The sequence below is a fragment of the Miscanthus floridulus genome, chromosome 4, assembly GCF_019320115.1.
Source record: "Miscanthus floridulus cultivar M001 chromosome 4, ASM1932011v1, whole genome shotgun sequence".
NCBI classification, from domain to species: domain Eukaryota; kingdom Viridiplantae; phylum Streptophyta; class Magnoliopsida; order Poales; family Poaceae; genus Miscanthus; species Miscanthus floridulus.
Window position 1 is genome coordinate 999,914 of NC_089583.1, and position 14,769 is coordinate 1,014,682.

Consider the following 14,769-nt stretch of genomic DNA (forward strand, 5'->3'; position numbering starts at 1 on the left):
ATTATCATTCATATATATTCTATTTGATAGTAATATAATAACAACAATATCTTTTCTATCTCTCGTGAGTGATAGGTAATTACTTGACTTCTACCGAATCCTATAGCATAGCAATCTACACGATCCTAACATACTAGTAGGACTCATAGGATATATATATATATATATATATATATATATATATATATATATATATATATATATATATATATATATATGCAAGTGGGTTTCATTCAACTCCTCAAACCTTAATGCACAAGCATAAAATAAAGCGCAGAATATTAGAGGTTATGCATCGGGGCTTGCTTAGGTAAGATATAACCAAAAGTTAGCATTCCATCATCGTGACACGGTCATCAAGGCACCATTTTTTCTGCTACTCCGATAATCTCCATGATCCATCGTTGTTCCTATTATGATATATGTGGATGCAACGCAGAGATGTAAATAATCAATGACAACTACAACTCTAAAATATGATTACGTTCCATAGGCTAACGAGCTAGTTTTAATGACTAACGTACTAGTCTACGTATCTACGTCGTCAAGTAAGGCTTCGCCTTTAGAAAAATGTTTTAGTTCTAAAATCCCAATGTGTTTTAGCATTTTATTGATTAAACATATATTTTCGAACTAGGGCTCATTTAGTTACCTTAGCAAACTAAATAGTATGGAGATACAAAAATTACAGTGAGCACCTAATAATGTTAGGAATTTTTTATAAAAGTTTTAGAGCTAACACTATCATCAATTTATCACAAAAATTCCTACAAGTTTATACTTACAATATTAAGCATCTCAAATTAATTAGATGACTCCAAAAAATATTATAAAACAATGTGAGCAAAATATACTAGCAGATAGATCATAATTTTAGGAACCTAACAAAATTAATTTCACAATTTTTGGTTAACTACATAATTTTATATTAAATTTACAAGTTTACCTTAAAACCTAATTTAAAAATACATTAGAAAAAGAAAAGGGGCCGGCAGCAACCCCTTCACGCCCAGCAGCCCAGCGCGGCGTGGCGGCCTAGCACAGCCCAAGGCCAGGGGTGTGCTTTTAGATAATAACATGACTACTATGTGCACTATTCCTACTATCAGTAATCTTACAACCAAACCCCTAGATGTATTCACCTTTAACATGGGGAGATCCCTAGAATCCCTGCGTGCGCCGGCGTGGCGGCCGACGGCATAAGGCGGCTACGCTGGGCAACCTAGATGTGCTACGACGGAAGTATGGGGCCGACCACTATCTACAGCTAAACGCGCAAGGATTGGTGGCGGTTAGGGACTCGGAGGCGCACTGTCGCGGGCTGCAACAGCGAGTGGCTATCCGTGGTGACTGCGTGACTGTTCCGATGAACCTATTTACGCTCGGCGGAGTAGAAGTGGTGGATAAGCATCAGTGGCTCACCGTGTTTCTCGCCCCACTAACGGTTGAAGTAGGGGAGCGCTGTGGCAGTCTGGCCACGTGCGCCCGCAACACACAGCGGTGCTCTGAGTCGGACAGCGACGCGTTACCACGTCGCCGACAAGTTCCCTAGCCAAAATAGTGCAAGCACCGGATAGAGGGAGTCATGGTGAGTTCTAGGTTATGAGCAATTGAGTTGCTACCACTCCTGCATGCCTTACCTCCTAACCTACCGATTTGGCGGCGCCCATGACCGGCGATGAGCAAAAGGCCAAATTGTCGGTCGACAGGGCATGACTGAGCTTGAGGGGAAGGATACGGCTAGCCTACTTCCTAAGCTCCCCGCTAGCGAGAGGAATTGAATGGCGAAGGCGCTAGCGCTAGGAGGAAGGGAGGAGCGGTGGCTCAGCACACCGTGCGGTCATGGAGAGAGCACACGAGCGAACTCGAGCAAGTTAAGATGGGTGGCTCTACTCGATGGTGGCAGCAGTACAAGCATGCGTGCATGGACGACGAGACCAAGAGATTTGGCACGATGCTTTTGAATTGGAGTGGCCCCACTCGAGCAGGGATCTCCCATGGCGGCTAGCGAATCAGGGCAAGCAGAGAGGCGTCACCGTCACCCTATGATTAGGGTCGGTTGACCCAGATGCGGCGGTGGCGGCATGGCTGATGGTAGTTGAATCACAGGGCAGGGCGGCTGCCACGTAGGCACAACAACAATGGCCACGACCTCAGCCTGGCCCCGTGCGTGGCTAAGTGGTCAAGATGGCGCATGCTCACGGCGACATCAGTCACACATGATAACCGCACCGCGATGGTGCCTCGCAGCGCGGCCGTGCCGTGGCTACACTGGCGTAGCGTAGTGGCAGCACATCGGCACAGCGTAGCGGTGCGGCGTAGCGCTCGTGAGCACGTGAACCAAGGCACAGCTCGGCCAACCCGACATGAGGTGGTCGTGACCCGCTCGACCCAGCGCACAGCACGGGCGGCGACGAGACAACCACCGGCAAGGTCACACGTGGTGCCCGCGTGCACCCCCGCGCGACACCGCACTCCCGAGCATGGTGACCGTGCACACTGGACCAACCAGCCCTAGGTGAGGTCATGCATGAATTTTAAAGTGAAGCAAAGATGGCTGGTTACCTCGATTGAAACTCAACCAATTTTGCTGACCCAGAGCCAACACTGTCAGCCATCTAGAGAAGCAATCATCATGACCATAGAACAACCATAGAGGGAGATAAAAGGATGCCAACATGGGCTCATCGCTGGAGTGCCGGTTCACGAACAGAGCGCCAACAACGTGGTTACAGCGTGTTCCAACGAAGTTTGGGGAATTTTTCAGGGAGCAACGCGACACCCACACAATTACGACCTACCCCATGCCCAAGTAGAAGCAAACAACAATACCAAAACATGCAGCTAGTGTATAAATATTTTCATTAGAAATTAAATGCCAAGTTAGCATTATCTTACTACTTTTCCCTTAATTAGAAAAGTTAAGGTTCAGTTCGAACTAACAGTCATTAACCCTTTTGTTACAATTTTTAAAATGTCTAGACCTTATTAACTTCAACCAATAAGTATTTCACACAATAGTCCATACTTCATACTAATCCATAGGAGCAAACATTTAAGCACTCTTTAATTTTTTTGCTCAATATAATTCGCCACAAATGGTACTTTAAACATAAATTCAAGTGTTTACCGACTTAATGAAAAAAACTTATCTTAATTTCATATTTAATCTTTGAGCTCCCAAGAGCACTAGTTAACACTATTTATTTTGATTTTTCTCAACCACAAAAGTGAGTTACATAGGATTCGCTTATTATTTCACGTGCGTTATAAATTTTTAAAACCTAAAAACTTGTTTGGCTAATTCCTCTAAGATCTAAATCTCGATGCTAAATAAGCTAGGTGTTACTGCAGGCTGTCCGTCGTCTTGGAGTAGATGGGCACTGCCCGGAGTACCGGTTTAATCCACACCAGCCGGCCGCTCCTTGCCATCAGTGAGCCATGACATGGCGGCATCTTCCGAGCAACGGCCTCGACTACTGAGTGGAATTCAGCTCTGGGAACTTTCTTGGTACTCAATGGCAATCCCAAGTATATGATGGGGAATTGTTGTACTTGGCAGTCTAGAATGGTGACAATTTCATCCAGTGGCTCTTCCCCGCTAAAGAGAGGAGTGATGGAGCATTTTGCCAGGTTCGTCTTCAGGCCAGTCGCCTCACCAAACACCCTTAGGATCTCCTTCACCACTATTGCCTCTTGCGCAGATGGTCTGATGAAAAGGATAACATGATGGATAAGTCTCATGTGTGGCTGGTCTTTGTGGGGCTGTGCTGCTCACATGGTCCTTGTGGCTATTTTTCTGTTTTTAGGACAGCATCTTAGACTAGAGGACATCATCTTAGACTAGAGGACAACATCTTAGCTAGGACAGCATATTAGCATCTTAGACTAGCATCTTAGACTAGCATCTTGGCATATGCTTGGCTGGCTAGCAGCCTATAAATATGTAACCCCAACCCCTCAGGTTGGTATGGCATTTTGTGTGAGAAATAGACAAGAAAATTGCCCCAACTCCTAGTGTCATCCTCTCTCGATGAGAGTAAGAATTCTGCTACTACCAAGAGTGAGAATTCAGCGACTAACAACTGGTATTAGAGCCGTATTATCCTGTAGCCTGAGCATCTCCTGCTCATCTCCCCTCCCAGCCACACAATAGCCTTAGCTGCGAGCAGCAGCTTTGGCCGCTCCTACTAACTCCTCCCCCACGCAGACGAGCAGCAGCTCGTCTAAAGCAGCCCTCTCCCCACGTAGCAGTCCTCTGGTAGCGCGTCATGTCCGCAGGACAGTCTCAGCGCTCGGTCGCCTCGAGCACGCGGCGTTGGCAGGAGGCCGAACTTGCCGCGGCAGAGGAACGTGAGCGAGCAGCGACAGAGACCGTTGCGGCGGTGGTAAGGGCGTCGAGGCTGGCTGCGGTGAAGCTAGCAGCAGCCAGAGCGGAGGCAAAAGCAGCGGCGGCGACGAATGCAGCGCGTGCGACGGCAGCGGAGGTCGAGGCTCTATGCGGCAGCATTGGTAGCTCCATTTTCGCTGATAACACCGCTGACGCGGACCTCGAGCTGCTAGAGAGGGAGGCAGCACGAGCGCGAGTGACGCAGTGGGCACCCACGCACACCCACGAGCGTGGCGGCAGCCCAGACAGGCACGGACGTGCTGGCGGCGCTCCTAGAGGAGGCGCGCACGGCGGTGGTGCTCCTGGGGCAGCCGCGCACGCCCACGAGTGTGGCAGCAGCCCAAACAGGCGCGGACGCATCAGTGGCGCTCCTAGAGGAGGCGCGCATGGCAATGGTGGCGGACGGGTCGATGGAGAGTGTGGCCTTCACAGGCAGCGTGGCTCTCTCTCCCCGGATCGGTACCGATGGGTCGATGGAGAGCGCGGCCTTCACAGGCAGCGTGGCTCTCTCTCCCCGGATCGGTACTGTGGTTACCACGGGCTCCAGGCTGTTGTCAGGGACGTTGGTCCCGGCGGTGGGTGGCCTACCCTCACCAAGACCAACTACGTCGAGTGGGCTATGGTGATGAGGGTAAAGCGCTAGGTGAGGCACATGTGGGAGGTAGTCCGGTACGGCGACGTCGACTACGACCTAGATCGACGGGCGCTGGATGCTCTCATCGCTGCAGTCCCACCTGAGATGCAGTTCTCGCTTACCAGCAAGCGGACTGTCAAGGAGGCTTGGGACGCCATCGCTGCGGCACGCATCGGTAGCGACCGCGCCCGCAAGTCCACACTGCAGGCACTTCGCAAGGAGTGGGAGAACCTGGCCTTCAAGCCAGGTGAGGATGTTGATGACTTTGCTCTCTGTCTCAACACTCTATTGCAGAAGATGGTGTAGTTCGGCGACGACACCTATGGTGAGGAGAGAGCTATCGAAAAGCTCTTCCGCTGCGTCCCCGAGAAGTACAAGTAGATGGTTCGCTCGATCGAGTCTCTGCTGGATCTCTCCATGATGTCGATCGAGGAGGCGATAGGTCGCCTCAAGGTCATCGATAGCGATGAGCCATAGTCCCTCTCGGGGCCCAACACCACTGGCGAGAAGCTCCTTCTCACTCGGAAGCAGTGGCTTGCCAGCCAAGGTGACCGGAGGAAGGGGGAGCCTTCTTCCGCGACAGGCGGCCGCAAGCGTGGCAAGCCATGCAAGGCGCACAGAGACGCCTAGGTCGGGGTGCGAGGACATGCCGAGGGTGATGCCTGCGGAGGTGCCTAGGGCGGCACCGTCGGTAGGCACAAGCCGGCACGAGACAACACCTGCCGCAACTGCGGCCAGCTTGGCCATTGGGCCAAGGACTGTTGATAGCCACGATGCAGCCAGGCCCACGTCGCACAGGCAGAGGAGGAGGAGTCGGCTCTGTTCATGGCACATGCCAACATCGAGCTACCTCCAGCGGCACCGGCCGCAGCGGCTCTCCTCCATCTTGATGAGCCAAAAGCACACGCCCTCCTTGGCGACAGCTCCGGCAACGACAAGACTGACGGGTGGTGCCTCGACACCGGCGCCACCCATCACATGACCGGTCGACTGGAGTTCTTCACCGAGCTTGACTCTAGCGTCTGAGGCTCCGTCAAGTTTGGGGATGCCTCCGGCGTGGAGATCAAGGGCGTCGGCTCCATCATCTTCACCGCCATGTCTGGTGAGCATAGGCTGCTCACCGGAGTCTACTACATCCCCGCGTTGAGGAACTCCATCATCAGCTTGGGACAGCTAGATGAGGACGGTTCGCACGTGGTGGTTGAGGATGGAGTCATGAGGATTTGGGATCGCCGTCGTCGCCTTCTTGCCAAGGTATCTAGAAGCGCAAATTGACTCTATGTCCTTAACGTGCAGGTGGCACAACCCCTCTGTCTCGCTGCTCATCGGGACGATGAGGCATGGCAGTGGCACGAGTGTTTCGGGCACCTTCACTTCGAGGCCCTGAAGCGGCTCAGTGCCTTGGAGATGGTGCGAGGCCTGCCGTGCCTCGACCATGTGGAGCAGCTCTGCGATGTCTGTGTTGATGAAGCAGAGGCGACTCCCCTTTCCCCAGCGGGCGAGCTTTCGAGCCAAGGAGAGGCTCGAGCTCATGCACGGGGACTTGTGTGGCCCGGTGACACCGGCCACACTAGGAGGACGACGCTACTTCCTGCTGCTCATCAACGACTTCTCCCGCTACATGGGGGTGATGGTCCTCGGCAACAAGGGAGAGGCTGCGGACGCCATCAGGCGCGCGTAGGCTGCTGCGGAGGCGGAGTGCTGCTGCAAGCTATGCGTGTTGCACACCGATAACGGCGGCGAATTCACGACGGCTGAATTCGCGTCGTACTGCGCTGATGAGGGCATTCAGCGCCACTACTCCACGCTGTACAGCCCGTAGCAGAACGGCATCGTCGAGCAGCGCAACCAGACGGTTGTGGGGATGGCTCGGGCCCTCCTCAAGCAGAGGGGGATGCCGGCTGTCTTCTGGGGAGAGGCGGTGGTGATGGCCGTCTACATCCTCAACCGCTCGCCTACCAAGGCGCTCGACGGTAGGACGCCGTACGAGGCTTGGCATGGGTGCAAGCCGGCGGTCTCCCACTTATAGGTCTTCGGCTGCCTCACGTTCGCCAAGGAGCTTGGCCACATCAGCAAGCTCGACGACAGGAGCACTCTAGGAGTATTCATCGGCTACGCGGAGGGCTCGAAGGCCTACCGCATCCTTGACCCAAAGACACAGCGTGTGCGCACGGTGCGCGACGTTGTGTTCGACGAAGGGCGAGGATGGGCGTGGGACAAGGCGGTGGACGATGGCTCGGCTCCGACGTATGACAACTTCACTGTCGAGTATGTCCACTTCGAGGGAGCTAGGGGAGTAGGCAGCTCTTCTTCGACGAGCGCGTCTACCCTAGTCCCCGAGCCTCCACCGACCCTGGCGCCTGCTACTTCGACAGCACCACGCTCTCCAGCCAGGACCTCGGCTGCGACGAGTTCTTCGCCGGCTTCACCACAGCCGGCAACGCCACGCACTCCAGCACCGACAGGCACCTCTCCGAGCACGTCTACTCCAACACCAGCTCATGACGAGCATAGCCTGGTTGAGCTCGCTACTCCGCTCTCTCACGACGAGGAGCGCATCGACGCGTACCACGACGGCGAGCCGTTGCGGTACCGTACGATGGAGAACCTTCTCGGCGACCAGTTGGTGCCGGGACTGGTGCCTCATGACCTGGAGGACCTGGAGGCGCAGTTGCACCTTGCATGTGATGACGGCGAGCCTCGGCCGTTCGTAGAGGCCGAGAGACACGCGGCATGGCACGCCGCGATGCAGTTGGAGATGGATGCGGTTGAGAAGAACCGCACCTGGGAGCTTGCTGACCTTCCTCGTGGCCACCGCGCGATCACCCTTAAGTGGGTGTACAAGCTGAAGAGGGATGAAGCCGGCGCCATCGTCAAGCACAAGGCTCGCTTGGTGGCACGAGGTTTCGTGCAGCAGGAGGGGGTCGACTTTAACAATGCCTTTGCTCCCGTGGCACTGATGGAGTCCGTGCGACTCCTCCTTGCGCTAGCTGCCCAGGAGGGCTGGCATGTTCATCACATGGACGTCAAGTCGGCGTTCCTTAACGGCGACTTGAAGGAGGAGGTCTACGTGCACTAGCCGTCGGGATTTGGGATCCCCGGTAAGGAGGGCAAGGTGCTCCGCCTGCGCAAGGCCCTCTATGGCTTGCGGCAGGCACCGAGGGCGTGGAATACCAAGTTGGATTCCACGCTAAAGGGGATGGGCTTCGAGCAAAGCCCGCACGAGGCGGCCATCTACCGACGGGGCAGTGGAGGTAATGCTCTGCTGGTGGGTGTCTACGTCGACGACTTGGTGATCACCAGCACCAAGGATGCGGAGGTGGCGGCATTCAAGGAAGAGATGAGGGCCACCTTCCAGATGAGTGACCTGGGGCCTCTCTCCTTCTACCTGGGAATCGAGGTGCACCAGGATGACTCCGGGGTCACGCTTCGACAGACCGCCTACGCCAAGCGTGTCGTTGAGCTAGCTGGGCTCACTGACTGCAACCCAGCTCTCACTCCGATAGAGGAGAGGATGAAGCTGAGCCGCGACAGCACGACGGAGGAGGTGGACGCTACGCAGTACCGGCCTCTTGTGGGGAGCCTTTGCTACCTCGCCCACACACGGTCGGACTTGGCATTCTCCATCAGCTACGTTAGTCGGTTCATGCAGCGACCGACGACGGAGCACCAGCAGGCTGTGAAGAGGATCATCCGCTACGTTGCGGGGACTCTCGACCACGGCCTCTACTACCCGAGGTGCCCTGGGGCGGCACACTTCGTCGGGTACAGCGACAGTGACCACGCCGGCGACATCGACACCAGCAAGAGCACGAGCGGGATCCTCTTCTTCCTCGGCAAGTGCCTCGTTAGCTGGCAGTCGGTCAAGCAGCAGGTGGTGGCCCTGTCCAGCTGCGAGGCCAAGTACATAGCGGCCTCCACCGCTTCGACTCAGTCGCTCTGGCTCGCTCAACTGCTTGGTGATCTCCTCGGCAGAGACACTAGAGCGGTGGAGCTCAGAGTGGACAGCAAGTCCGCTCTGGCCCTGGCAAAGAACCTCGTGTTCCATGAACGCAGCAAGCACATCCGGGTGAGGTACCACTTCATCCGAGGCTGTTTGGAGGAAGGGAGCATCAAGGTGAGCTACATCAACACTAAGGACCAGCTTGCGGACCTGCTCACTAAGCCCCTTGGGAGGATCAAGTTCCTTGAGCTCTGCTCCAGGACCGGGATGGTTCAACTCTCCCACAAGACGACGCACAAGACTTAGGGGGAAAATAATGGATAAGTCTCATGTGTGGCTGGTCTTTATGGGGCTGTGCTGCTCACATGGTCCTTGTGGCTTTTTTTCTGTTTTTAGGATAGCATCTTAGACTAGAGGACATCATCTTAGAGGACATCATCTTAGACTAGAGGACAACATCTTAGCTAGGACAGCATATTAGCATCTTAGACTAGCATCTTAGACTAGCATCTTGACATATGCTTGGCTGGCTAGCAGCCTATAAATATGTAACCCCAACCCCTCAGGTTGGTATGGCATTTTGTGTGAGAAATAGACAAGAAAATTGTCCCAACTCTTAGTGTCATCCTCTCTCGATAAGAATAAAAATTCTGCTACTACCAAGAGTGAGAATTCAACGACTAACATAACATCATCTGCATATAGGCTGCACTGGAATTTGATCTCTCGCGGCTCCATCGGACGCAAGACTCCATCTCTGCATGCTTTGGCAAACATCCTGTGTAGGACGTTCATCCCTATAATGAACAGCAAGGGCAATAGCGAATCACCCTGGTGCACTCCTCTGAAGTGCTTGATTGGTGGGGACGACGTCATGGACAGTAGCGCAGAGATCTAGCTGCACCACTTTTGTCCAAACCCCCTAGCTTGCAATATTTCCAACAAGAATGGCCAGGAGAGAGTGTCGAATGCTTTTGAGATGTTAAGCTTGAGTAGGAGCATGGGAATCTTTTTCTTCCTTATGAGAACCGATGCCCTCTGTATGTACTTGAAGTTGTCCTGAATTTGTTCGGGAACGGATGAAGGCGTGTTCTGGTTCTTGTCGACCATATCGTTGAGTTTGGGTGCTAGCCTCAGTGCAAGGATCTTGGAGATCAACTTCGCGAAGCTGTGGATCATTGTTATTGGTCTAAAATCCGGCGTGCAAGACGCTCCCACCTTCTTGGGCAGTAGCACGATCAGTGCGTCGTTCAGCTTCTCAAGGCCTCTGCAGTCACCCTACGTGAAGCTCTGAATTGCAGCCATGACATCATCCCGAATGAGTCGATCATCATGTTAGTTAGCGTTTGGTTAGGACATACGGTAGAGTCGATCATCATGTCTCTATTTCGAGAAACAGGGTAGTTACATGAGGCCCATAATGTCAACATCTTTTTTCTCCTCTTCTTCTCGGTTTCGTCCCCGCGTGCGAACTCTGCCTTAGGACCTCGGCCCCGCGCCGACAAGCTTAGTTCGCCGCCCTCAAACCCGCTTAGCCTGCCACGCTGACCTCATATACGCATGCCATCGTCCTTGCTCATCCGTCGCTCCTCACGGTCCTTAGCCGCTGCCTGACGTGCTCGCAGCTAGCGACCAGCACCCACATATGGCCCCCTTCTTCCTCGCTCACGCATGCCCAAGCGATGCCCATCCCACATGCCCAATAGAAATCCACATATTTGAAGCTAATATGTACATGTAACCTCAACAAATGTAGGTATTGCCTAAGTATATGAATCAACAAATGTATATATACAAACATACAGACAGATTTAGGAACATCTAAGATCATATCCATTTGCATGTATGTATCTTGGTCACCTCAGTACTTTCTTGCTTCGTAGTCGACTTAATTATGCCATGAGCTCTCTTGTTTTTGTTTTTTTTTTAAACTACCACAGATGCCGTCACCAAGAAACGACGAGCATTTTAATTTCCTCTAGGACGGTGAGGATAGATGTAGATAGCTAGTGGCAATGCAAAGCAGCAGTCAACACCACTCAAACCATTATCAGACGCCCAGTTCCTCAAGCTAAGGAGGCCTTCCATCCTAGGAGGTGATTTGCGACATTATTAATTAGGAGGGAGACAGGATTTCTGAGGTGAGCAGTAAATAAATCATTTTCCGAACAATGAATAGGAGAAAAGCTAGCTTTTCCTAAAAAAATGAATAGGAGAAAAGCTCAAATTTAGTAATTTTGGACTTTGGACAAGCTGAGTACAGGGGGAAAAGCTAAGATGGATAAAGTGCAATTCTTGTGCATCTTCAGTCCTGCACCATATTATTACTTTATTAGTTAGCTAAATAGATCTGATCTAGCATCGCATTTGGGACAACCGGACAACAATAGGACTCGGTCCCAAAGCATGCATGATGCGGCCGGAGCACTGTTATCTTGTTGAAGGTGAAACACTGCAATGGTAGTAATTCTTTATTGTTAAAATAATAAGTTGATCACTGTTCCAGGCAATATATATTTTCATATATAGTCCCAACACCTTTCTATTCTATCTATCTATATAGTAGTCCGTCATCAGTATGCCAGCAGCAGCCAGGCAACTTTATTTAAACAACCTTAATAAAACAAAAACAAAAAAAGAAAGCTCAACCGCTTGTGTCTGTAGAGATACAGAGTTGATGCATTAACCAAACAGACAGGCAGAGAAAAAAAATGAAATAGGAGGAAGTGAAAAAGTGAGAGGTGAAACTAAACAAGGACTGGAGCAGGAGTCGCTCGCGCAGCTGCTGCTGCCGGCGACGTTGGTGCTGCTGCCGTCGGCTTGCCCCGGCCCATGGTGAAGCCGCGCGTGCCGTCGGGCATCCTGGGGCCCTGGGGAGGATGAGGCTGATGCCTGGGGCTGAAGGGGCACTTCTGGGAGGAGGCAGAGGCAGCAGCAGACACCTGCTGCCTGCTGCCGGGGCTGGACGGGCACTGCTTCTGGGACGACGACGAGGTGCGGGGGCTGGACGGGTCGAAGTGGCCGGCCATGCCCGCGGGAGCCGACTGGGGGCTCTGCGGCGCCGTGATGTGCAGCTTCGTCGTACCTCGTCCCCGAGCCCACCCTTTCTGCTTGCTGCCACCATTCTGCTGCTGCTGCTGATCCTCCTGATGCTGCTGCTGGACGTGAGCGTGAGCATGAGCCGCCGCTGCCGCTGCCGCCGCCGCCTCGGCAGCTGCAGGTGAAGAGTAGTCCGCTGTCGGGGAGTCGGATGACATCTGGGAGGAGTGCGGCGAGTCGTCGTCGGAGCCCACAAAGTGGTCGAAGTCTGCCCGCTTCAGCCTCATCACTGACTTGGGCTGAAAACCAAAACATGCATGCATTGTTACTGAATGCAGACATGCAGATGCAGATAAGATAACGAACTCAAGGAGAGGAAATGAAGAGGATCAAACCGAGCGCCTGAGCACTGTGCGAACACGGAGCCCTTTCCTCCAGTTCCGTTCGTCATTCAGCTTCTCCACCTGGTTCGGTACATAGATAGAGATAGATAATATATGTAGAACACAAAGGTAATAAAATTAATTTGGTTCCTGTTCCTGGAAATTAATTACTAGGTACTCACTGCTTTCTCGGCTTGCTGTGACGTCTCGTACTCCACAAGTGCGTGCATCTTTTTTTAGGATAAGATAGTGTAAAAAAACAAAGTAAAAAGAGTGTTAGTGAACCTCCTGTACTCCTATATAATATGATGCCTTGAATTAATGGTTCAGTTTAGAGAGAGAGAGCACATATATATAGCATGATGAATGGATGAAATCATGAATATACCTTGTTGCTGTTCGCAAAAATATATATATATACCTTGTTGCTCACTAGCGTGTCGGACTTGGAAGCCCTTGCAGTGCTAGGCTCTTGTGGATGGCATATCTTGATGTTCTTCACACTGCATGCATGCATCGACAGGTACATGCATTGCATGGCACTCAGTGTTAGTTCATCTCTTACATGCATGCATGCATTACAATTAGTGTTAGCTGCATGCATTACTCTATGTATCTGAAACCCTTGTGTGAGGTGTGCAGTTTGATGAGTAGTAATTATATTGTTTGTGTGCCTAGCTTGCTGACCTTCCGACAACGCCAAAGATCTTCTCGAGGCTGTTCCTAGACGAGTCCTCTGGCAAATTCTCCGCTATGATCATGCGGGACTGCAGGAATTAAACACGAGTTTCAGTTGTGTATTATTATTGTTATATACTGCATGCTTGCTGATCAGAATAATTAGGAGATGGATAGGATGACAGGATGACTCGGTTGAAGCTGAAGAGCCAAGCCACTGACTGACTGACCTGAAGCTCTTCCTTGTGTTTCTCCGTGAATGGCTGCCTGCGCCGGACTTTCTTGCCATCGTCACTGACATTCTGCACAATGAACCAAAGAGCTCATTATTATCATAGTTTAATCTATGATACGAGGTTTGCAGGCTGCTGCTTACAAGCTTTGTGGAGGTGCGAAGAGCCTTCACCAGCATCTGGTTGGTTGCCCCAAGAGACTTGATCTTCTTCCAGGATGCAATCACTGACAAGGGAACTGGACAAGACAAGATTACAAGGTCCCATCTCACTTAATTTGAGAATGCAGCCTGAACTGAACATTATTGGCCTGCTTTCTAGATAGGATAGATGTCTCAGTCTGGCTGACACTGTGACACTTGGCTAAAAGTGGCTGAAAAATACTGACTAAAATGTTGTGAGTGAAAAATATTATTCCGGCTAAAAAAAAAGTCGAACAAACCAGATATAAGGTAAGCCGAACGGGGCCAATCTCTAATCTGGGAGACTAGCATGCAGACTATCTCGTAGCTGGTACTGCTACTACTTACCATAGCCTTCCGTGTCTTTGTTCATAATCTTGAGCAAGAACTCGTTTGCCACCAGGTTGATGTCGCTGAACTGGTACTCAACCTGTGTATGTGTCCAAGTGCAAAAGGAGCAGCGAATGAACATTTTTACTTGTTGGTCACTTGCATGCATTGCATTGCATCAGAGTTTAATTCCATCATGCGTGAGATTAGTAAAAGGCAGAACAGGCACCTACCTGCTTGACAATCTTCTGTGCGACGTCCGTGGTGGCGGCGGTCCCCTTGGCCTGAGCACTGTTGCTCCCAGCAGCGCCAGCGGCGGTGGCGGTGGCGGTGGCCGCGCCGAACTTGGCGTGCGCGAAGTCGGCCATGAAGAACACGGGCTCTTGGTCGTGGAAGAAGCTCCAGTCGGCGGGCGCGAGGCCCGGCTGCATCTGCATGAAGGGCGAGTAGTAGCCCCCGGCCGGCGCCGACATGGGGCTGGCGATGGGGCTGGCGGGGGCGGGCGACATGGGCACGAACTCCGGCGCGTGCACGTTGAACTTGAAGGGCGTGGCGCTGGCGCTGGCTGCCGGCCCCGGGGGCGCCACCGCGGCAGCGACGGCGGCCCCGTCTTCGTCGCTCGTGGCGGCCTTGGTGGCACACTTGCTGCTGATCATCTCCTGTGCCATGGCGGGTTATTGACGACGAGGAAAACTAACCGATCGATCGATCGATCGGCGTGCAGGGGCAGAGGAAGACGTCTATTTATATACATATCGATCAGCGAAGGAGACGGCGACGACGACATGGGGAGGGTAGACACCGGTGGTTGGCTTGCCATTGGGAGAGTTTGTTTGCGAAGCGAGAGCGTTTTTCTCCATCCGCATGCATGCACGACGTCCTGGCTATCATCAGGCAATGGTCTACTGCATCCGTACGTATGGCGCCCGTCCACACGGAAGGGAATGAAGACGACGG

The 14,769-nt window shown here is 52.4% G+C and overlaps 1 protein-coding gene across 1 annotated transcript; it reads right to left on the minus strand.

Annotated features, from left to right (window-relative positions):
• Positions 1-11,446: 11,446 nt before the first annotated feature.
• Positions 11,447-14,532, minus strand: LOC136550743 (la-related protein 6C-like). The gene is made up of 9 exons (XM_066542341.1): positions 14,046-14,532; positions 13,831-13,912; positions 13,444-13,538; positions 13,298-13,369; positions 13,077-13,156; positions 12,811-12,892; positions 12,572-12,619; positions 12,402-12,470; positions 11,447-12,305 (listed from the first exon to the last, which is right to left on the minus strand). The coding sequence occupies exons 1-9, from the start codon at positions 14,478-14,480 to the stop codon at positions 11,715-11,717; spliced, it is 1,554 nt and encodes a 517-aa protein (XP_066398438.1). The 5' UTR covers positions 14,481-14,532; the 3' UTR covers positions 11,447-11,714.
• Between the last annotated feature and the right edge of the window lie 237 nt (positions 14,533-14,769).

What these genes read in the sequence shown, in the direction of transcription:
- LOC136550743 (XM_066542341.1), bottom strand. Translation starts at nt 14,480, where the DNA reads ATGGCACAGGAGATGATCAGCAGCAAGTGTGCCACCAAGGCCGCCACG. An exon ending in CAAAGACACGGAAGGCTATG is followed by an intron (nt 13,539 to 13,830) that starts GTAAGTAGTAGC and finishes TGTCTTGTCCAG; the next exon opens with TTCCCTTGTCAGTGATTGCA. An exon ending in ATCTTTGGCGTTGTCGGAAG is followed by an intron (nt 12,893 to 13,076) that starts GTCAGCAAGCTA and finishes GCATGCATGCAG; the next exon opens with TGTGAAGAACATCAAGATAT.